The sequence below is a fragment of the Glycine soja genome, chromosome 10, assembly GCF_004193775.1.
Source record: "Glycine soja cultivar W05 chromosome 10, ASM419377v2, whole genome shotgun sequence".
In the NCBI taxonomy this organism is placed as follows: Eukaryota; Viridiplantae; Streptophyta; class Magnoliopsida; order Fabales; family Fabaceae; genus Glycine; species Glycine soja.
Genome location: NC_041011.1, coordinates 4394811 through 4419063, shown reverse-complemented (window position 1 = coordinate 4419063; position 24253 = coordinate 4394811). Strand labels below are relative to the sequence as shown.

The 24253-nt window shown below is 29.3% G+C and overlaps 2 protein-coding genes and 1 pseudogene across 4 annotated transcripts; all 3 read right to left on the bottom strand.

Moving 5' to 3' along the window:
- Positions 1 to 1995: 1995 nt before the first annotated feature.
- Positions 1996 to 6826, bottom strand: LOC114369505 (annotated as a pseudogene).
- Positions 6827 to 9063: 2237 nt separating this feature from the next.
- LOC114369264 (glutathione S-transferase L3-like) lies at positions 9064 to 12240 on the bottom strand. Of its 2 annotated transcripts, none has more exons than XM_028326458.1 (10): positions 12082 to 12240; positions 11911 to 11985; positions 11748 to 11808; positions 11441 to 11527; positions 11092 to 11190; positions 10888 to 10990; positions 10723 to 10799; positions 10119 to 10226; positions 9514 to 9594; positions 9064 to 9410 (listed from the first exon to the last, which is right to left on the bottom strand). In XM_028326458.1, exons 1-10 carry the CDS (start codon positions 12090 to 12092, stop codon positions 9399 to 9401), a joined length of 714 nt encoding a protein of 237 aa, XP_028182259.1. In that variant the 5' UTR covers positions 12093 to 12240; the 3' UTR covers positions 9064 to 9398. The 2 variants fall into 2 exon arrangements, with proteins under 2 accessions (XP_028182259.1, XP_028182257.1); XM_028326456.1 differs by having other exon boundaries at positions 9064 to 9380.
- Positions 12241 to 14216: 1976 nt separating this feature from the next.
- LOC114369375 (thylakoid membrane protein TERC, chloroplastic-like) lies at positions 14217 to 19760 on the bottom strand. Of its 2 annotated transcripts, none has more exons than XM_028326596.1 (14): positions 19418 to 19760; positions 19259 to 19356; positions 18970 to 19088; positions 18802 to 18878; positions 18315 to 18402; positions 18111 to 18191; positions 17951 to 18007; positions 17423 to 17504; positions 16742 to 16791; positions 16483 to 16539; positions 16324 to 16402; positions 15886 to 15944; positions 14665 to 14722; positions 14217 to 14577 (listed from the first exon to the last, which is right to left on the bottom strand). In XM_028326596.1, the coding sequence occupies exons 1-14, from the start codon at positions 19456 to 19458 to the stop codon at positions 14486 to 14488; spliced, it is 1038 nt and encodes a 345-aa protein (XP_028182397.1). In that variant the 5' UTR covers positions 19459 to 19760; the 3' UTR covers positions 14217 to 14485. The 2 variants fall into 2 exon arrangements, with proteins under 2 accessions (XP_028182397.1, XP_028182396.1); XM_028326595.1 differs by having other exon boundaries at positions 19259 to 19333; positions 19418 to 19757.
- Between the last annotated feature and the right edge of the window lie 4493 nt (positions 19761 to 24253).

The window sequence follows — 24253 nt, the reverse complement described above, 5'->3', positions numbered from 1 at the left end:
TTTCTTGCAACATGTGAGTGTTTGCAGTAGTAGCCGTTGATGGTATGTTGCCACGTGTCGCTTTGAGAGAGCCCCTTATTAATATTGTTTATTGAATACTTATTAAATTATCTATAAGTATTAACGAAGATAATCATTCTTTGTACACATTTCTAAATTATTAAATTATCTATAACTATAACGAAGATAATCATTTTTTTTATTGTATACATTTCTAAATTATCCTTATAAACTGCTGACATTATTTTCATTAACTGCTTTTTCTTGTCATAACAAAAAAACATATTTCTATTTTATTCATAAAAAATAAAATATAAGTATTATGAAATTTATAATAATTCACACTAGTACACTACATTCAATTAATTAAACTAGATCAATTTGATAACATATCTCTTCTTACATTTTTTTTAGTCGTCCTCTGTCTTTTTTACTAATGTAATAATGACTTTAATTAACATCGACTTACAAATTTAATTTTATTTTAAAAAATACTTACAAATTTAATTATATAATTTCATGTGGTAAAAATATTAGTTTTTGTAATAATTTTTTAATATCCCAAAAAATTACATATAAAGTGAATTTTAATTGATTACTAATGTAAACCTTTTTAGACCAATAATATATAAAATTGAATTTTATGAAAAAAAAGTAATAATTAAAAGCATTTTTAACACATTTTTTTAACGAAATAAAAAATATTTTTTATCTAATACATTTAATTCATTATATCAAAGTATAAAAATGATTTAAATTCAATATATATTAAATAATTTGAAATATTTAATAAATTGCATTTAATTTCATTAATTAGTTCTTTTAAAATTTTAAATATTTATTTAATTAAGTATTGAAAATAATTTTTATAGACATGCATTTGTATAAAAAAAATACAATTGAGCATAAATTATCATTTTTAACTAGTTATTATAAAAATTAATAAATTTATTATTTATAGCGGATTATAAGTAGGTGATGGCACAAAAATAATTATATTATCATGTGTATATTATTTATTATTGAAAATATATTATACAAGTTACAAAATAAAAAGACATAAAATAATTATATTAACTCTAATTTACTCTCTCAAAAAAAAAAGGAGGAAAAAAAAACTCTAACGTTAACTTCTATTTTAACGGAAAGATCAAACAAACACTAAATAAAAACTCATCAACGACCTTAATAAAACTCTAGAGACACATGTCATATCAAGATATACATGTAGATTTAATTGCTTTCCCTTTACCGGCCATCCAAGGGTTATTTTCGTCGTATTATGATATTATTTTCTACCTACTACCAAATGAACATCAATTATGACCCCTCAACAAGCATAAAAAGTTTTGAGTTTTTTTTTTTTTAGAGGGTAAGTTTTTTGAGTTGAATAATTGTTCTGTGGATCAACTTAAATGATATTTCATGAGTAAATATGTTGTGATAATTAAGCCAAATTAAATTATATCTCATGATTATTTTTTTTCTTAATCTTTGATTCATTAGTGGAAAAGAACGCTAATTAATTTAAAGAAGCTTGTCAGAAAGCATGTCTAATTAATAATTATTTTTGTCAAATATTAAATTTAAATAGTATCCAAACAAATACTTGAGTCTCATAATTTGATTTAGATGATTAAATATGTTCTTAGAAAAAAGAAATGTTGAGTAATTTTTTTAAAAGATTGAGTAAATTTTATTAAACTTCAAGAAAATAGTATTTTGTCTTTGAAAATTTAGCTTAATTATATTTTTAGTCCCTGAAACTCAAAATAAATTTGTTTTTAGTCTCCTGTATAAAAAAAAATCATTGTAGTCCCTCGGGTTCTTTTTTTTAATTTGAGAGACTATAATTTTTTAAAAAAAAAATTTAAGCGATCAACATTTAATTCACCCCAAATTTCAGGTACTAAAAAATAATATGTTTATATTAGTTAACAAATTCTGGGCCAATCCTCTGGAAGAAAGTACAGTCTCCTCATTTCCATGGCCTGGATGTACCTGAAAAGTTCCCGTCTTCTGCAGTTAAATGTATTAATAATTCGAAAATGCTTTCAGCACAACGTTTTTTCACAACCAAGTACGTACAATTTCCATGCAATAAAGCTTTGCTGGCATGTCTAAGGTCACGGACACTTAAGATATCAAAGCTTAATACTCCTAACATAGTACTGGTAGGATAATTATACCATAATGATCAGAAATCACAAGCTAGTACATAAACATTATAATTAATGTCATCAAAAAAGCAAGCTGAAAAGTGAGCATAATTATTTGACTGAAGAGATGGATCCCATTAATGCAAATGACTCTTTATTGGTACAGTCTATATATATCTTAGAGGAAGCCTGCAACAATCCAAGGATCACTGTTGAGACTGCAGTGTAGAAATGCAAAGAGATATCAGTAAGAAACCAATCACAATTCTTCTAAATCAATAGTAAATCAGTAAGAAATTCATAATATATTTGGTACCAGTAAACGTTTCTTGTATTTATCAGTAATTTCTTGAGGATCGTTTTTTGTCTGTGTATAAGCATCAATATTCTTCACCTCATCTAAAAGAAACATTTTCTTTCACAAATGAATTCTCTTTTGTAACTAGTATATGCGTAAATGTCAAGGAAATCTAGTGCAGTTGGTTGAGAAAGATGTGTGAATTATTGTAAATTTTCTTGATATTATCTTGATTTCCATGGGTTAAAAAAAGACTAGTGTGCCTGAAGGGTTAGTTACTTAGTTGGGCTTCTTATCAAAGGCACGAGATTGAGTGCCAAGTTCAAATGCAACAATCTGTCAACACTTGGCAAGTGGAGAGAATTTTGCTTATGACGTATTCTTTATATGAACAAAGCCTAATTTCCACAAACAATGGAAGACATTTTACACAAAACTGATTTTAGTGTACCTCAATCCATGTTGCAAGTTTAGGCCTTCCTTCTGTGATGTCACGTTTGAACAGCTCGGCAAAGACAACTTGATATCTTTCAACAAATGGAATATAGGCAATATCCACCTGATCCTCACAAGCGTTTACAAATTATATGAAAGAAAAAAGTTGTCATTGATATTATCAGATATTATACTAGTATTCTACATTTAGATCAAATCTGATACTTTATTTCATCATGTTGAAATTTTTGGGTTTTAGACAGTGTGAGGAAGAGACATTAAAAGATAATGAAATTCTGAATTGATGTTAACTAAGATGTATTACAACATATTAATTTGATGTATTCATAAATTTACAGCACTAACTCTTATTTATAATCATAATCCTAGTTAATTAGGAAAATATATAAATAATGATAAGATATGATAAGATATTTTCATATATTCCTACGCATTAGATGCATCACGACAAGCATTAGTAATCAGTCTGAAAGGCAGCAAATTAAATTTTAAAGGAAAACGAAAATCGAAGATCATTGAATTGATTTCAACTTACCAAACTGAATTGACCAAGCAAGAATGGGCCATCATCAAATTTACCAAGAGCATTCTCCAAGTATTCAAAAGAAGGACCTGATTTAAATTACCATTTTAATTTTCTTAAGGACCCGAAAAGAAAAATAAATACTTTCTTCTATTTTCAAACTCAAATTAATATGTGGCTTACTGGCTTACTGTACAGGATCCCCTTTCAATGAATAGTTCAGGTCTTTGTTGAATGTATCAACATGGGATATCAAGTGCTCACCAAACTCGTTCTTGGTAGGATCCTAAAATCATTTATACTTAACATCATTAGTTCATTCCAACTTTTGAAAAAGAGATGAGGGTCCATGACTATAAAAAAGAGAATGTGCAGTTCTTACACTGGGAACCAAAGGTGTCCCTTCAAAGTTGACATCTACATATTTGATCAAATCAAGAATTTCTCCCAATACCTTTGCCATTGTGCTCCAAGGATGGCACCTATATATATGTTTTAGCAGAAGCAAATAAGTTATCAACTGGCTGAATCAAAAACTCACTAAAATCGGCTTAGTGGGAGATTTGAACACTATGTATGAGATTTTAAATGTTGAAAATAAATTTGTATGTCCATGATTCAAGTCATCATGTAATCAATTCTAATTTTAATAATAAAGTATTATTTTATTTTTATTGTCATATTTCACTATTTGACCAAATGGTCCATTTGATAATATCCTTGATTAAAATTAAAGACGTGTTATATAATAGAGATTATGATAATGAGAAACAAGTTTATTCTAATTTTAATATAAACCGTTCTTGATCATAAGATTATTGTAAATAAGATATCAATAATCTGGATAGATTAATATATATGTGATAGTATTTATTGGATAAATATTAATAAATTTTATTTATTAATTTGCATATATAGATGAGTCACATGTTGATGTGATCATTGAACTGACTCAATTGAAATTTTTTAATGGTTAAAATTTATCATAAAGTGCAATAGAAAATTCTCAAGAAGAGTTATAATAGCTTTCTTTGACATGAGATTATCATAGTAATTAGCAGGTTATTTGTTGTATTTTGATTCCAGACACCTAATACTTTAGAGCACTTGTTGAATGCATATTGGATATAATTAAATACATGTAAAATTATGATTAATCAAGAAGGAATCTATCAACTCTTGGTAATGAGTTTGAGCTCTATGAATAAAAATATATTCTGGCCAGAAAAATTAAATGAAAGAAGAAATGAGTTTCTTAAGTCATTATGAGTTAACTCAAAAGGGCTTGACAGTAATATCATGCTCTAGCGTTAACCCAGAGCTGTAAAGATGGAAGAAATTATTACACTACTCTTCTAATGGTTCTTGAAAGTGAAATGTTACTTCATGCTATCCGGACGTTAAGGAGTGTTGCTAGATGCCTACCTTGATTAGTATATTAATTTGATTAATATATTACTGACTTAGTATTGAACCTATGTGGTCACACACAAACGAGTGTTCTAATCTCTGTTAAAGAAATTATTTTAATATTTGATGATTAATTAAATTAGAGAATTTAATATGATCAAATGATTAATTGATTTCAAAAAGGTGGAATATTATTATATTTTTGCTAGCATTGAAAATATAAATAATATGAAAGATTTGGTGAAAGAAGAGAAACAAACATGTATGATTTTGTATTTGGAATTTGAGTTGAAAAGGTGGCTAAATACAAGTTTGACTTGGTCAATTATTATTTCAATTTTAATTGCTAAATGGTTAGCAATAAAAGGTAACAAGAAATAATATAGCTTAAAAAAGGATACTATCAATAATGATTTTGATTTGATCAGAAATTTGGTATCCTTAGCGTGCTATAAATAGAGCCTTAGGCTGCATGTTGAATGCAATCCCAAAAAATCACTTCTCTATGCTTATTTTTCCACTTGTTAAAGTTGTTGACGAATAGAGGTCAGTCTCGATGTGCATACACGTGGAATCTTCACACTATTGAAGATTTTTTATACTTCAAGAGCTCATCAATAGGTACACTTTTTAATATGTCATCTGTTTATAATATAATTTAAATATAAAATAGATCATTTTATTCTGTAATGTGTGTTTTTGAACACTTTTTTTTCTACACTAAATTCAAATCTCACTGTCGTCATTGTAAAAGAAAAAAATATTGTCTGAATCAAATTAGCTCTGTCAACGTATCTATCAAATTAGCAAAGTAGTCAACAATTTATTAACCTCAATTGCCAAGTTACTCACCTTATTTTCAGGGTAGACTTTCTCCTTATACCAAGCTGGCCTGTTTTGAAGATCAATAGGGACCAATTTCATCTTGTCTTGTAGCCCCTGTATTTTTAATTACCAATTCGAGAAATAACAATGACAGAAAGAAGATTATATAAGGGTAAATAGTCTATCTACCTATGTATAATCTATAGGGTTTTTCCACTATCATTCAATTACGTCATGTGATTACTTTAAAAGTCATTCTAACAATAATTTTTATTGGCTGACAATATTTTTCATGTTGATAGTGTAAAAATTAAACTCATAAAATTATAAGAAATCACAAGAAGAAAACACTTAGAACTTGGTAAATAAAAATTAAATAAAAGGGTAAATAGTCAAATTCACCCTGAAAGTGTGATGCGGTGACAAATTCATCTCGAAAAATGTAAAATACAAACTTAGTCCCTAAATGTGCAAAAATTGCGACTAATTAGTCTAACCATTAAGTTTATAAGATCATTTTATTATTGAATTGTAATGTTCAAAACCAATTTTGATAATAAGTTGTACTTTTCAATGACCAATTTGACATTAAACGATAAAGTTTAGGAACCAATTTATCATTAAATTGTGTGCAAAATAAATTATTCTACAAGGAGGACAGAATGAAGAGAAAACCTTGTAATTCCTAGTTATCCATACACATTGTACATAGGGACAAGAATAACCGATGTACGTATTAGCTATGTTAGAAGCCAATCATTAATGGTTAGAAAGTAGTAGATAGTTGGTTATGATTGTTAGTAGTTAGTTAGACTTGTAACTAACTTTCTTTATGTATAAAAGCTTGTACTAACATCTAAACTAGACAGAAGCAATAATTCATTGAAGTTGTTTTTTTATTCCAACTTCCTTTTCTTCTTTCCCACATAACTCTTTTGTACTTGTGCTCATTTTCTTCATGCTTCCATTCGATTTTATGAGTACAATCTAAGTAAATAGTAAAAAGATAAGGACATGGGCATATGAAAATTGAAGCAAAACCATAGAAAAGAAGGTGAACTTTGGAGTGTGAGAAGGAATTAACATGGTGGTGCCATAAAAAAGTGGTGGTGGGTTCGAGGTGGACGTTAATGGAGGAGGACGAACCGCTTGCATGCCATTATGTTAATTACAAAGAAAGAGCATTAGAGACGAGGATAGTGTTGAAAACTTGAAATTAAGAAGTAACAAAGTAGAATTTAGAAAATGAAGAATTTTTTATACATAGTTGCCATTAACATTGTTCTTCAAAGAATCTGAAGGACTGGATGATGGACAAAATCAGAATGGTGTCCATGATCAAGCGAGTTTGGCTTAATTGTAAAGTTTCAAGCCAAAAGATAAGGTGAATGCATATTGGAAATTGAATTTTTATCACTAAGGTTTAGGTGGCTTTAATGCAAAGTGGAAGATTGTATTTTACTAAATGAACCTTAGTTGAATGGATGCATTGAAAGTTATTTTTGTTTCAACTTTCAAGAGAGTTTGTTTATTATAATTGGTGGCAATCTTCACTATAAATAGAGAAGAGAATTAGTGGAGAAACAACAACACATGAAGAGAGAGTGTGTGAGAAGAGAGATTGTGAACCAAAGTCACTTTGTTGAGAGAAAAGTGTATTTGTATGAGAGTGTTATCATTTCTTGAAACCATTGAGTGGGGTACTCGAATTTGTAGAGTGATACACTATTTGGGGAGGGTTACAATCTTGTAATTATTCTTGTGATGGTAAAATACTTTTTGAGACGGTTTCGTAGACGTATGCAAGAGGTGTCGAACCACGTTAAATTCTCGTGTTTGTCATTATTTTTTATACGGTGTAATCTTTGTGTGTGTTCTCACGATCCTTTGTGGGAGTGAATAATTTTATTTGTGAGAGCATTCATGACCTAACAATGGTAAACAAAAATGAGGTGTATATAAACTTCAAAGTCATACAGGTGCCAGATGTAACATCACCATTTTTTTGAGGGGGCAAAATCAAAATCGCTAGAAGGAGGTCTTGAACCTCCAACCTAAGGTTAACACTCATACGTTCTAACCAATTGAGTTATTCCACTTGTGATATCACCTTGTATTTGATTATTTGAGAATTTGACATATTAATTTTTTAATTTCTAAAAAAAATTATTAAATTTTAATCTCTAATAATTACACACAAAAATACATGGTTTTAAGTTAATAAAAGATTTAAAAAAAATAAATGAAACAAAATTTTAAGGTATAAAATACAAAGATAATGATATTTTAGAGACTAGTAACTTATTTAAACAAAAATTTCATATTTATAGAATTAAATTGGTACAAAAGTTATTTTTCATAAATAAGTATTTGTAAGAAATATTAAAAAAAAATCAATTATTTTATCATTTTTTATACATTTTCAGAAAAAGTAAAATAAATCAATATTTTTATAATTAAATATATAAAAAATCATACATTAGACATTAGAGTGTGTAACTTCGGCTTTGTTGCCAAATATTTTACACACACCGCCACACGAAAGTAAAATTTATTATTGAAAAAAAAAGCTATCCAAAAAATTAAAAATATTTCATACAAAATGCTAATAATAATTTGTATTTAATGAATTCTTTTTAAGATACTTTTCTTAATTGTGTAAGAAAATTAATTGATACGACTAGGTATAAATTTGGAGAAAAAGTATTATACACTGATAGTGTAAAAAAATTTATATAATCATTCATTCATAACTCATCAAATATGATAAGTTTATTCAATGTTAAAATAATTTAAATATTAATTTATGATTAGATGACAGTCAAAAGTTATTTTACATTGTTAGTGCATAAATATTAAACTCATAAATTCATATAAAATGTGATACCAAAAATTTGCACTATAAATTATAAGTAATATTTAATATAATTATATATTTAAGACTCAAATTTGAGTTACTTATTAAGTTAAAATAATTTTAGATTGATTGATTCATATCTTAGATTGATTGATTCATGTATTTAATGGTAAATTCAAACATTCTATATGCATATTTGATATTTTGTTCTCCATACAAATCCATGCGAAAACCATGTCAAAATTTAAAATAGAAGCAAAACTAGCACTAATTTACTATTTTGTCTTAAAAATATTTAAAAAAAATTATTATTCATTTAAAAAATTACAAAAAGACAATTGTTTTCTCACAAGTTTATCTTTTGATGCATACTCATTAGTCCCTATAGTCTTGGAATTTGAAATTTGAAAAATGACAAGTAAATCATTGAAATATGAAGCATTGTGTATTTAGTTCTACAAAATCTTTCACGCATTTACATAGTAGTAATATTAGTGAAGCACTGCTCTTCAGTTGTAATTAATCAATCAACGTGTTAGTGAAGTGATATATTATTAACCATGTATAACTTTCATGCAATAAACCTTTGTTGACAGACACTTGAGATATAACACAACTACACAAGTAGGATAAATTATAGGATAAATTACACCATATTGATCAGTGATCACAAACTGGTACATAAACATTATTATTACATCAAACAAAACAAGCTGAAAAATGAACATGATTATGACTTCAAACTATCCTACGACTCTAGCAGATAAACACAACTTCTATTTGACTGTAGATGCATCCCATCCATTGAATGAAAGGACGCTTTATTGGCTCAGTCTACATCTTAGAGGAAGCCTGCAGCAATACAACGTTTCACTGTTGAGACTGCAGAGTAGAAATGCAAAGGAAGTAGCAAAGAGATTATTAGTAAGAAACCAATCACAATCTTCAAAATCAATAGTTAAGGGATTCGTTAATATATTATTACCAGGAAACGTTTCTTGAAAAGATCAACGATTTCCTGAGGATCGACTCTTGTCTCGGTATAAGCATTTAGCTTATTCAACTCCTGTAAAAGAAACATTTTCATTTACAAATGAAGATCTCTTTTGTAACCAGCATATCTGAAGGGTTAGTAGTTAGGATTCCTATCAAAGGCATGACATTGAGGGCCAAGTTCAAATAAAACAATCTGTTAGAAATTTTGAAGCAAATGAAGAAATTTGCTTAAAGTTCATATTGATGATTCTTAAAATGTGAGTTTGAACCTAATTCAACCCCAAAAGTTAGCTCATGAGGTATGGATTACTTTTCTCAACACACCCCTCACACCCAGCACTATTGGACTCGGTGCATGATGACATGGTGGGCGACTCATTTAATCTGTAGATCTAGGATAGGCTCTGATACCATCTTAGAATTTGAGTTTGGACCTAACTCAATCCTAAAAGTTAACTCATAGAGTGAGGATTGTCTCCCAGTTATATATTATAACTTTTCTCAACAATGATTATGATGAATTTCATCATCATATAAATTAAGTGTCATTTCCATAAAAAGGGAAGAAATTTTACACAATTGATTTTAGTGTACCTCAAACCATGTTGCAAGTTTAGGCCTTCCTTCTGTGATGTCATGTTTGAACACCTCAGCAAAGACAATTTGGAATCTTTCAGCAAATGGAATATAGGCAATATCCACCTGATCATCACAATTGACAAGCATTTACAAATTGTATGAAAGAAAAACTATAGACATTGATATTATCAAATACTATACCAGTATACTACTTTTGAATCAAATCTTGACTACTTTAAAAATTTTGGGTTTTAGATAGATGAAGAGAATAAAACAAATACTACACTGATATTAACTAAGATTTATTACGACATATCAATATATTCGATAATTTGATATATTCATAGAACCTATAGTAGTAACCCTTATTTATACCAGTCATAATCCAGGATAATTAAGAAAAAACAAATCCTGATAAGTTAAAGAAATATGGTGTTGAATTCTAAGAAATAAAGAGGAAATGTGAAAACTAATCTTAGAGGATAATACTTGATATGATAAGGTATTTTCACATACTCTAATTTGTCAGATGCATCGCGACAAGCATTAGTATCAGCCTGAAAGGCAACGAATTTAAAAGGAAAACAAAATTTCTGAAGACCATTGAATTTTAACTTACCAAACTGAATTGACCAAGCAAGAATGGCCCATCATCAAATTTACCAAGAGCATTCTCCAAGTATTCAAAAGCGGGACCTGATTTAAATTACCATTTTAAGAACCATTATGCATTTGAAAAGAGAAAAAACTTTCCTCTATTTACAAACTTAAATATCTTGCTTACTGGCTTGCTGTACAGCATCCCCTTTCAATGAAACGAACAGGTCTCTGCTGAATGTATCAACATGGGATATCAATTGCTCTCCGAACTCTTTCTTGGCAGGATCCTAAAAAATTTTCAGCATAACATCATTAATTCACTCCAACAATTGAAAAGAGATGAGAAGCCATGAAGGGCAAAAAGATAATGTGCAGTCTTAGTTCTTACTCTGGGAAACAAAGGTGTCCCTTCAAAGTTTTCATCTACATATTTGATCAAATCAAGACTTTCTCCCAACACCTTGCCATTGTGCTCCAAGGATGGCACCTATATACATATTTTAGGGGAACAAAGTCACTTATCAACTGGCTGAATCAAATTATCTCAGTCAAGTCACATAGCAACAACCAATTCAGTGCATATTCGGATTGAAGTTGGGAGAGCTCAAAATTACTTTTACTTTGGAAGCAACAAGAATATTTTCCTTCTTCATTTGGTGGATTGGAATTCATAAACGTACTTTCCAAACTTTAATCCAAACATAGCCTTATTACCCTCTGTTGCCTAAGTTACTGACCTTATTTTCAGGGTAGACTTTCTCCTTATACCAAGCTGGCCTGTCTTGAAGGTTTATAGGGACCAAATTGATCTTGTCTTTTAGTCCCTGTAGTTTTTAATTAACATGATGAGAAATAACAGTGACAGAAAGAATAAATTAAAGAAAACACAACAAACAGACACTTAGGACTAACAATTAAAAAAAGGCAATAATAGAATATTTAACATCATAACTAAAAAGCAAGGCGAATAAAATAAAGCCATGGAAATTGGAATCGAATATATGAATAGATTATTCTAGAAAGAGGACAGAACGAAGAAACAACCTTGAAGTTCCGAGCGATCCATACACGTTGTGCATAGGGGCAAGAATAACTGATGTACAACCTAAATCAATAAATAGTAAAAAAAATAAGAACATGGTCATGTGAAAAGTTGAAACTTCCATGGAAAAAGGAGGTGAATTTTGGAGTGTGAAGAGGAATTAACCTGGTGGTGCCATCAAAAAGAGGAGGTGGGTCGGAGGTGGATGTTAATGGAGGAGGATGAACTGCTTGCACACCACTGTGTCAGTTACAAAGAGAGAGTGTTAGAGAAGATGAAAGTGTTGGAATAAAAAAGAAACAGAGACTGAGTAGAAAATGAAGATTTTTTTCATACAGAGATGCCATTAACGTTGTTCTTCACTGAATCTTTTTAAGGTTTGGATGGACAAAATCAGAATGGTGTCTAAGTTCAGATGAGTTTCGTGGCCCCTTTTATAGACCTCTAACCGCATGTCCCATCGTCAGCCATGACATAACTTACCATCTGAGAAAATCTTCTGAGAATTTGTTCCCAAAACTGATGAAAATATAGATTTAGTTTTTTTAATGTGCAGAAATTACAATAAACAGGTTTTAAATTAAATTTATTAGATTATTTTGTGATTTAATATTTAAATATTAATTTAATAATAAATTATATTTTTAGGATTAATTTGAGATTAAATTATAAGTCATGAGATTAATTTGTTATTAAATTGTTTATAATATTAATTTATTACACTTTTTAAATATTTAATGATTAAATTTAAATTTTTCATATTTTATATATCATTTTATCATTATCTCATACTTTTAGGATAAATTTAAAAAAATTTCTCAATACTAAATTTCTTATTTAGAATTTAATATGTTTTGGTAGTACAAAAAGGTTTATAATTATTCATAGAAAAAATATATTGTTAAACATAAAAGTCATATATAGTGTATAACTTTGACTTTGTTGCCAAAAAATTATTATTGAAGAAACATAAAAGTTTTCGAAAAAATCATAAATATTTCATTTAAAAATACTAATTAGGTAGTATTTGATGCATTCTTTATAAGACACTTTTAACTCTCTTTTTTGTTGTTGAATAGAAACTGTTTAATTAGCTCATGGTATAAATTCATATTATTTGAATGTGATACCAAACGTTTGCATATATGTAGAACAAAATGTTTCACAAAACAACTCAAAAACTTAAATTACGTAGTTTCAAATTTCCAATCACAAAAGTCCTTTTAATGGTTAAATTTTAGAACAATAATTACTTTTTATTTAAATAAATTATTGTACTAAAAAAACAATTATTTTCTCACAAAATGATTTATTATGTGTTTGAGTTAAAGCAGGTTAATTGATATTTCAAAATAACTTTAAATTACTCAACAAAAAACCAAAAAAAAAAAAAACCAAACTGGGCCTAAACTTCAACCAAACACGATGCTTGGCACAAACCAATTAGAAAATGAAGAATTTTCGTACACAGTTGCGTGGACTTGGACAGGTATCTGAATCTGAATCTTAATCAAAATCCTGTCTACATTCAAGCAACTTAACCTTTTAGAGCAATTTTAAAGTAGTAGCTTAAAGGAACTATATCTTAGTCAATTACATTATTAAAATCGGTTAGTTTGTACTTTGCAGTTAGCTTAAAGTTAAGGAACTAGTATATCTTAGTCAATTACATTATTAAAGTGGGTTAATTTGAGGGTTAATGATCCTGAGAAATTTGTCTTGATAATTTTTTATAAGAACTCTTTAAATTAATTTTTTGGGTTCTGTTTCTCTCACAGGAATAAGAAAGATCACTAGTCAAAATGTCTCATTCACTACGTAATTTTGTACAGAATGCAAAAAATTATTAATTAAGTGAAATATATTAATTAATTAAGTGGAAATCAGTTTTTTTTTATGAATAGTGGAAAGGAGTTAAAAGAATGCAGTCCCATTATTTTTTTATAAAAAAAATACAAATTGTTGATAAAATTAATGTCACAAATTAAATTAATTAAGAATTTTAATTCTTGTGATGTGATTAAAGAGAGAAGTTCTACATTTAGAACTATTAAGTACTAATTAATAAGCAATAAGCAACAAAAAAAAATAATCGTTGTTTGGAGTCGTTTATCAAGTTATTATCACCGATGAAAATGATCCTATAGTGTTGCATTTTCCATCATCACTCATCAGCGATGCCGATAGCTTTGCCTTTTGCTACTTTGAAAGAGAAGAAAATAAAATTTTGTTGGTAAATTTCCACTTGTTTACCTAACAAAACCAGATACTAGAATCTTCTATTAAAGAAAGATCAGAAACAAATACTTTTATTCATTAAAATAATGGCAACACATTTTTCAACCCATTATTTTTGTGTGAATTTCTGTAAATCCATAAAAATGAAAAGTTTTAAATAAATAAAAATATTTTAACTGACAATTTAGGACTTGTTTGTTCTATAATAAAATAAAATTAATGTTGGACCATTATGTGAAGTGAACATTACAACAGATACCATATTTTAGCATTGAACATCAACTTAAGCTATAGTACAGGCTACAAATTATTCCTCTATGGGCAATTGACACCAATGTATTAAACAAATCATTCTCACTACAGGGTTTTCAACATAAAAGAAGAAAACATGGGTTTTTTATTGTTTTGGGGAGGAGGGGGTGTGTAGGGGTAGAGAGGATGATGAAATTTAAGCTAATCATATAGAGCTCAATTCATGATGAGTTGGAATTGAGTTTCTAAGCTAATCAGACTTGTTAGCCAGACTTAATACCACTCCAATGGTAAGACTTGAGGCTACAAAAGCAAGAGATGCCTCCGTTGAGACATGGAATCCTGAAGGCATGAATGAGGAGATGTGAAAAATCAATTACAGCAATTTTTTTGTATAAATTGTTAAGTGGAGAGGCAATGTATACTCACCAAAATAGTCGAGGATCATCTTAACCCCAACAAATCCCAGAACGATAGCAATGGACGGCTAAACAAAACCGAAAAAATGGATATCAATAACGAGGGCGGAGGCACGAGTAAACAGCTTGTGCAAAGAAATTTAAAAGGAGAAGTTAGTTTGCAAGGCTCCTACGTAGTGAGGTCTGGGGAGGGTAGATGTACAGTCTTACTTCTCCAACTTATGCAAATCAATTATTCTTAAAAAAAAATCAAGAGTAATTCTACTACCATAGCTAATGGAGGGTTACATGTTATTTTTTATCCTTAAATCCAAAGAGATTATAGGGACGCCCTTAGATGAAGTTTTAGTATAAAACACTTGAAGTTTATTACATAGAACATACTAATAGTCATAATTCAAACCAATTAACACATAAACCTTTGACAGAACAACCATAAATTTGAGATTCCAAATGATGAGTGTCGAATGGACCACCAGTAATTTGGTTTATGAAAAGGAATTAAACAAATAATGCTGCATTAAGATGTAGATGTGCAATCAAAATACAACTCCCACTTCAGCTGTATAAAAAAGTATTTAGTGTCCTACAAATGCATTGCTCCATCTGGGGTCAATACTCAACGGTTTTTTTGCTAAAGTGAACATTAAGCTGAAATTAATACTAATAGATGTTAATGTCAAGTGTCAACTGTTACTGGCTTTGGCTATTTTGTTTAGGAAATTAAGGTTTCAATTTGGGATTATTTATCGTTAATTGTTATTTAGAATTTCATTCTGTTTTGAATTATCTTCTTAGGGTGTTGGGACTACAAATAAACCATTAATGTAAGCACTTGAACTTATGCATAACTCTTGGTTCCTGTCCTACATCACTAAGTCATTCCTTTATTACCAAAATGAAAATTGTCAAAATGCAGTGAGATCCTACATTGACAAAGGAACAGAAGCCACACATGTCTTTCTAAAGTTTATGTTTCCCAGTCAGACCAAAATTCTGCTTCTGACAAAAAGAGCATTAGTTTTTTTTTCTACCACTATTTAGGATAAACTGATAAAGTGGCAAGCTTTGAACCAAAACCTTTGACAGAACAACAATTTTGAAGGGATATCAGAATCATAGTTCAAGTCCCAAAAGTAATACGCATTGTTATGTTAAAGGATAGACGTGTAAACAACAGAAAATTATGCAACAACCAAGGTATATCAAAACAAACCAAGTCAACATTTACCTGTAAGTACTTCAACTCTGACATACCCTCAGAAATTATTAAGAAAAGTGACCTTAAACCTACATTTGACAAATAACAGATGGTTAAATACAAATAAATTTATGAGGAAAAGCATCAATAATTGTTTGACAGATACACATCTGATCTGAGATTATGACACGAATGAACACAACTGCGTCTCCACCTCCACAAGGCAGCAAAGTAGAGAAATAAAGTTACAAAATAACCACTTCTGTGCAACGAATTCTCTGTTATAAAATTATTTATTTCAATACGTTCCACAAGCAAATAGATGAACTACCCTCGAAACCAGAATTGTAGTTGGTAAGCTTTCCAGGCATCAATCAAGTACACTTAAGGAACACAAATCCCAATTCCAAAACATTATAGAAAACAAGTTCAGATATACACAAGGGGAACAGAAGCAAGTTAACTAACCCAAAATGGCAAAAAGATTAGACGTAAAGACTACAAATGGATCCCGTGTTACACCAAAAACTGCAGGTATTGAGTCAACCTATAAAAAAAAATTGAGTCAATAATACAATGTCAAATTAACTAGAAATTCCACATGAAATGGATGGATGAGAAACCTACCGCAAATGCAATGTCACTGAGCTCGATAACAGCTACAGTAAGAAGCAAAGGGGTGGCCTGCCCAAAATGTTTGATCCCTGTTAGAAATCAAGTTGAAATTAATTTTAATTCATAAAAAAGATCTTTTTTATTGAAAATGAAAGAATAATGATAATCTAATAAAAAGTTCAATGCATTCATGCTGGGAAAAGATAACTGATCAAAATAAAGACAATAAGGAAGTAATTTTAATCCATGCAGACACTCGTCAACAGCTTACCTTCCACACCCCATCCAGATTTGTTATGAATCGATTTCCATCATAATACGCTGCAATAATTTTGTCAGAAGTAAGATTTTGGACGATAAGATAACAACATAGTACATCTTGAATCAGCGCAAAAACAATGGCATGCGAAGTGAAATGCATATGCCAACATATATTTTGCCCCTGCCTGCAGTCACCCATCATAGCATTAGCATATGTGGAGCCATGTATCTACGCCTGTGTCTATCTATTTATGCTAATCAAACATTTCAAAAAGGAACATTGGATCAACCCAATATAAAAATATTCCAGCTTATACCAGAACAAAGATGCAATAGGATATGTCTATATCCACAATTCTATGACAGAAAACTGTGAAGTCAAAATTATTCTTTGCATGTACCAAACAACATGAATTGCACTTATATGGACACACACACACACACACAGGTAATTCCATAAGAAATGGAAACACTGAAGTTTCCTAAACCATCAATCAAGTAAGCTTTGATTCAGCCATTTCTACTTAAGCATTCATTTGAAATTTAACAAATTCAGATTAAGTTTTCTACCAATTCTTGTGATTGTATCAGAAAGTAAGAATCAAAATTCAATTTCAGAATACCCAAGAAATCAACAGCAAATCTTCAACTAGGAAAAGAGAAATAAATAGTCATGCTTAGAGAATATTACTTGTTACAGGGATAAATTTCTGACATGTCTTCACCACAAAGTTATCAGATAAGTCAGACTCATCTTCTTCACTGGCAAATAGCTATTCATAAAACAATAAACATGCTGTAATTAAAACCAGTCCATAGAACTGTGAATACCACAACAAGAAGTATGAACCTCCTAATATGTTGTTAGGGAGATAAAACCATTCAGGTGTTTCCATCTAAAATTTTAATCTTTTAGATGATTCATTGTTGATATCATATATAAGCCTCTTTGACTAGGTAGTCAAGAGTTTGATCCTCGTGACTATCATTCCTTCATAATTAAACTGAATTTCAATGGTAATAAAATGGGCATATTCATTATCCTGCTTTGAGCACAAATTAGCATGATGACGATGTTAAGTATATAAATATCCATGTGGTTCCACCTAATATGTTAAGCTTTTAACTAAGGATCTTGTTTCCTTGACAAACATGAACATGGGTGGTGTTGTATCAACCAATATGAGGAATGTAAATATTGGAAATTGTGAATCTTCACCTTAAATGATGAGAAGAGTAAAATTGCAGCCAAGAGAAGGTTGACTGCCTCAAATCTCTAAACATCATCATAATAAACAAGATGATCAGTAAAAAAGTATAAAACTTACCAGAAAAAAAGTAAAATACGGAAAGAAATATATCTTCATTATGAAACACACCTGCAGGGTGGCTGTTCCAATAAGTATTAATGTCAGGCGAAATACAACTGCACCAGCAATACCATAGGAAAGCACACGATTCTGTAAGTTCAATAAGTAAATGAAAACTTTGTTAAAACATTATTAACAAGTTCAGAATAGATACATTGTTAAAACATAAAGTAGAAATTGCTCAGTTTACGCATGACAAGTTTTATACATCACCTGATATGCAACTGGCACTTTGAAGTAATTGAATATTAGAACAAAGACAAAGAGATTATCTACAGAAAGACTTTGCTCCAATATATACCTAAGAAGTACATAAAAGTCAAAGGTCAACATCACAGTCAGTACAAAGCTCAAGAAAGTCGAAACCAAAGCAGAGAGAACTATGATGGTGTGCCATCATAGTTCAAACTATAAAGTATTCGTGAATCCCAAAATAAACGTCCAATACGCTATAATTTCAACCACGTGGTGTTTGATCAATCTCTAGGAGATATACTATTCTAAGGCCATATATAGAGGAGCAGCAAAGGCAGAACAGAGAGAGAGAGAGAGAGATGATGGCATATGTAACACTCTAAAAGTAAGCTAAAAGAAACTTTGCACAATATCAACTTTGACTCATTCAGAACATTAATTATTCCAGCACTGTAAAATTGGACCAACTTTCTAGTTGATAACGAAATTAAGTTATTCGGCATACCCAGCAAAGAATTCGGATGCCTTGTCAAAACCCTCCTTAAAACCCAAACCAACACCAAATGCCACTGCAGTGCACACCTATAAGAAACCATAACCAAAAACCAATGTAATTCTAAATTCCAAACAACCAAAGAAAATGTAAAAGCCTAGTTAGCAGAGATATACTCACCCATAATGCTACAGTTCTAACGGAGGAACTGTAATCTTCATTTGCCAGAGATTCCTGAGTGGGAGATTTCTCAACTTTGCCTATGTCATCATTTTGTTGAGCACTAATCCTCTTTACTTCTGCACATTGAATTGAGAGAGAGATTATATATATAATACAAGAAAGAAGGGAAGGGGAAAGAGGTCACGGGTTCGAATCACAAATTAAGATTTTGAACAAGGTGGGTACAAGAGGAAGTAAAAAAAAAAAAAGCAAAAAATTTGGTTGTTTTGAAAGATGGGGTATTCACCTGAGGCATAATTGTGGTGGCCAATTCGTCTGGAGCACAGAAGTGGGAAGCGGTGAGGAGGACGATAATGGTACACTGCCACACACACAAAGAAAACCCTTTTACATTTATTAGTGACATGTTTGGGTTGAAGAGAGAGAGAGAAGGAACAGAAGGTACCTGAGCAAAAGGAAGAGATGGGGTGGTGAAGTGCAGAGCATCTGAAAGGAGGAGTGTGAATGTGCTCCAAGTTGAATGGAATTCGGACGCCGTTGTGGACAACAGAGGCCAATCCCATAACTCTTGGATTGGGAACAACACAAGTTGCCAATCAAACAAGAATGAAATCAAACTCTGTTCTGGTGCTCTTCTCGCACCGCTTTGTTTCGACCAGAATTATAAAAGGATAAGTTGTTGTTGTCAGGTTCTCACTCAATCCCATAGGAATCCGTAACTCTTTGTTAGCTTTTACCGCACTCCTGGATAAGGGACGGATTCTGGATTCAGATCTCATATCATCTTTAATGTATTTTTAGGATTGAAAATTTCTTAATTTTTTTTTTCTTATAGATCTCATTTTAATATCTTATATGATTATTTATAAGTTTTACATTATTTTACTTTTAGATATTTTATTTAAATACTTGTTAAATTAAATTTAATTAATTACTGTGTGTAATTTTTTTTACCATCACTCTGCACGCTTCCTCTTTCATTTTTTTCAACCATTATTATTATGTACTTGTCTTCACTTTCATTTTCCCTTCTTTTTTTCACACTTGCTTCTTTTTTTTTTCTCCTCCCTCTCTTCAGCCTCTTCTTTCTTCCTTCCTTCTCTCCTCCTCTCCCCTTCGCGGCCTCCCCTTTCTCCCTCCTCCAACCTCCATGGCTCTTTGTGGCGTCTAGGTAAGTTCATTTTTTTTCTTGTGCAGGTTAAGATTTAAAAATATGATTCACAATTATAATCATAATTATTTATTAAAAATTCAAAATAATGCAATTAAATAATTTTTTAGTAATGAAAAAAGAAGGAAAAGTAGCATGGTCAACTTGCAACAGAGACTGCATGAAGATAAAAAAAAAAAAACATCACAGCACACATTACAATAGCAGAAAACAGAATAGTAAATATTTTTTAAAAATTATTATTTATTAAAAGTTAGATATTTAAAAATTTACAAAAGAAAGAAAAACATTCAACCCTAATTTTAATAAATTTTGGATTCGTCCTTTTATATTATGAGAATGGATGGAAGTGTGAGAGAATTGAAACAAAAATATATTTTGGAATTTTAAATTAGGTCAAATCACAATAAATGACAAAAAGATTTTTGTTTCTTTGACTTTATTAATTAGTTTACTTAACTATTTTTTTTTTATTTTTTAAATTATATTATTCATTTTTTATAATTTATTTAATTGTCTAAACAAAAGTATTGACCACGAATATATACCATAATCACTTTTCTTAATTTATATAAAAAAGCTAATACATGTCATGTAGAAATCAGCTTAAAAAAATATTGTTATATATACCATTTAAACTTGTCCTATATATTCTACTAACTTGTACTTGTTCGTTACTCACTCTAATCTTTTCTGGTATGTGTGGTTTTGTCTTCACAACGGCAATGTCTAGTATCACCAGCGAAGGCATGGATCATTCCCTTGAAGAGCCTAACCCTTCACAGCTTTCTGATGCTGAGAAGAAGATTCTCTGGGCCAAGTGCTTCAGCATTCCTCTGTACTTATCCGAGCAAGAGAACCACAATCTATAAAGCACAGACACTCCAGCTCCTTGTCGTGTTCGGTATCCGACACGCGTCCGTATCAGTGTCCGACACCGACACGATATCCGTACTACATTTTATATGTTGGACATTATAGGTGTCCACGTATCCGCATTGATGTTTCATAGACCACAATGCCCGACTCCTAAGATCTTCTTCTCTAAGTACCTAATTATAAGACATATATATTATTATTGCCTTCACCATATATATATATCCTTCGAACACGCAATAAAAACAGTTATATTATTTTACTTACAACTTATTTCCAACAATGTGCTATCTACAAATTCTCAATGGCTCTTCGCTTTATTACCAACTGTACTTGTACATTTATGGTTCTATTTTTATGGACAAATTAATTTACACGCTTAATGGGTTGATGACTTGATTTTTTTCACCTTATATATCCGTCATTGTTGCAGGTTTGGCACTCCATCGAAGTCATTGTCATCAGATGCATCAAAATCAGACGAGCTAAAGAGAAAGGCTAGCTAGAGCTGAGAGGTTTTTTCAATTTCTTTTGGAACCCAGTTTAATTAATTTACTGTGGTCGTGAGTCAGCCTTACTGAACCTTGTTTTCATGGAATTAATTAATTAATTTCCTGTGTTTAATTAATTTTTAATCAAAGTCACGATGGATTTAATTAATTCAGAGGCTTAAATGATTTCCATGGTAAATTAGCCAAATTTAGGGCAAATCTTTATTATATGTCAAACTCTAGTTTGAGTTTAGTTAAGAAGTAAGTCAATTTTATAGCTTATAAAATAATAAGAGCATCAAGATCTCATGTTAGCTCTCATAATTTTCATTGTATTTGGACATTTGTTCTTCAAACTATCCTAAATGAAATTATGAGTTTCTTTGTTTAAAAAAAATATATTTCCTGTGTTCATGGATTTAACGCATTCATGATGGATTTATCTAAGATTTGAATTATCGTGTTTTCATCCAGTGATACCAATTAATGAATGCGTGAAGGATTGAATATGTCAAATCCATTTCCTTATATGATTCAAGTGAACCAGCCGGTTCATGCCCGTTTGTTATAGTTTTTCATAAAAAATAATTTTTTTATAAAAACAGTTATCACTTTTAAGGTTTTGTGTGTGTTTATTTCAACATTTTAAAATAATTAGAAAATGAAAAGGATCTAAAGTTTTATTAAAACCAGGAGCTATTTTAAATAGTTTTTTGCTAAAACAATGTTTTTTTTATATAAAAAAGTGATTTTTATGATTGTAAATAATTATAAATTAGTTTTTACCTTTTTTATAAAAAATCTCTAAAAAACTATTCCATTATTTGAGATTAGAATTTTTTTTTAATGTGTAACGAAAGGCGTTAGTTACTCTGTTTGGTCTATAAAAGTGTATGTTACTTTCAATTTGATTCCTGACTGTTAATAAATTAAATAAGAAAACTTCTAAAAATACAATTGCATTTTAATGATAACATGTAGGAATCTATCTAAAACAAGGACAATGTGAAAGACGAAAGTTATTTTCAGAGAGTTTTTTTTTTAAATTTATTAACCTTTAAGGACCAAATTGAAGGTGACTTACATTAATAAGATATTTTGCCTAATTTTTCTCTCTTAATACTGTCATCGCCTTGTTGTTGTCATCATTAACATAATTTTTTATTTAATTCAAATTAATTTGTAAAATTTATATTAAAAATGTCAGATGTATTTTCATATAATATACGTAAATCGGTAAACATATATATAAGAAATTTAGCTTGATAAAAAAGTTCTCAAATTCAATGTAGTATTTAATGCTATCAATGTAGTATTTACATTGATGGTATTAATATATATATAATACTTATATAGTATAGAACAATTTTTTTATTAAATTGAGTTTTTAAAAATAAAAATAGCTTATAAGACATGTTTTACAAAGAGAATATTTAAATACGTGTGAGCGTGCGTGCATGTTGATGAGAGAGAGAAAGGTAAATATTAGTTGAAAAAGAAATATTAATTTTAAGTCTATTAATATAATATTTATACAAATATATTATTATAAGCAGAATTGAAAAATATATAAATAAATAAGACTTGAGAAAAAATATTTATGTAAAAAATCATAACAACTTTGTATAAATTAATAATAAAAAATTATTTTGAATAGTCAAATAAATAATTATGTAAAAAATTATTTTTTTATAAATTAATAAAATTTTCATTCAAAACTAAATAAAATTGTATTTTCAATAGTCAAATAAACTATATTTGAATTTTTTTTATTTTGTAAAAGTATATTTTTATTAATGAGGATGGTAAATACACATATTTTATGATTTGGTGCTTCAAAAGAATATTGCAATTGGCATAGAGTTCATAACTTGCTAACTTGGAGTATAGAGTTAGGGTTATTTGGTCCAGCTTTTCTTTCACATATAAGTTACTTTAAGTTAAAGTTAATTAAAAAAAAAAAAAGCAAGAAGAGCTTTAAAATTTAGCTCAATTTGTTTGGTAAATTTCATTATTTTTACTTTAAAATCTACTTAAAGTTGTTTGGTAAAATATTTTTACAAAATTGTTGATTTTATTTTAAATTAATATATATATATATATATATATTAATTTATAATAGTATAGTGGTCAGATAAATCAATTTATAATATAAAAATAAAAAAAATTGGAAAAATTAATGAATAAAAATTATTTTGCATAGTCAAATAAACACTTACCATTCTAATTAATAAATATTATTTTTAAAATAAAAAAAAATTAATAAAAGTTTAACTAAAAAGTAAATAAAAGATTATTTTGAATAGTCAAATGAACTATATTTGAGTTTTTTAATTTATAAATATCAATATTTATTAACCAGGATGGTAAGATGATGTAGGGCAGAGTTAACCATCTGCGCAAAATAAATTGTTTTTGACAAACGAATAAACCTTTTCATATAAAAATGACCTTCTAAGCCAAACACATTTTCTAAATGCGGGTTGTGAGATTTTTGTCAAATTCTATCGTCTAAGGATCAAAACGGCAATTTTTTTTTCTTTTTTATCACAATTTTAGGGGTACTACTGTAATTTTCTTTATGTAAGGACATTTTGTTATTTTATCATTTCTCGTCTTAGGCTGTTGTATTAGAGTTTTTCTATTTATATGTCCTAAGTCTCCTTTTAAGAATGAATGCATTATTGACTCTTATTAGGGTGTTTGTAGGTTAGTTTTTTAGTCAAATTTAAGATTCTAACTC

Excerpts from the sequence above, each read along its gene's own strand:
- LOC114369264 (XM_028326456.1), bottom strand. Across the intron at positions 10,800-10,887 it reads GGATGCTGTACAGCAAGCCA|GTCCCGCTTTTGAATACTTG; the intron begins GTAAGCAAGATA and ends AATTTAAATCAG. Across the intron at positions 9,595-10,118 it reads AACTTGCAACATGGTTTGAG|GAGTTGAATAAGCTAAATGC; the intron begins GTACACTAAAAT and ends TTTCTTTTACAG.
- LOC114369375 (XM_028326595.1), bottom strand. The coding sequence starts at position 19,535 with ATGGGATTGGCCTCTGTTGTCCACAACGGCGTCCGAATTCCATTCAAC. Across the intron at positions 18,879-18,969 it reads TTAGAACTGTAGCATTATGG|GTGTGCACTGCAGTGGCATT; the intron begins GTGAGTATATCT and ends GGTTTCTTATAG. Across the intron at positions 18,403-18,801 it reads GCATCCGAATTCTTTGCTGG|GTATATATTGGAGCAAAGTC; the intron begins GTATGCCGAATA and ends TGTACTTCTTAG.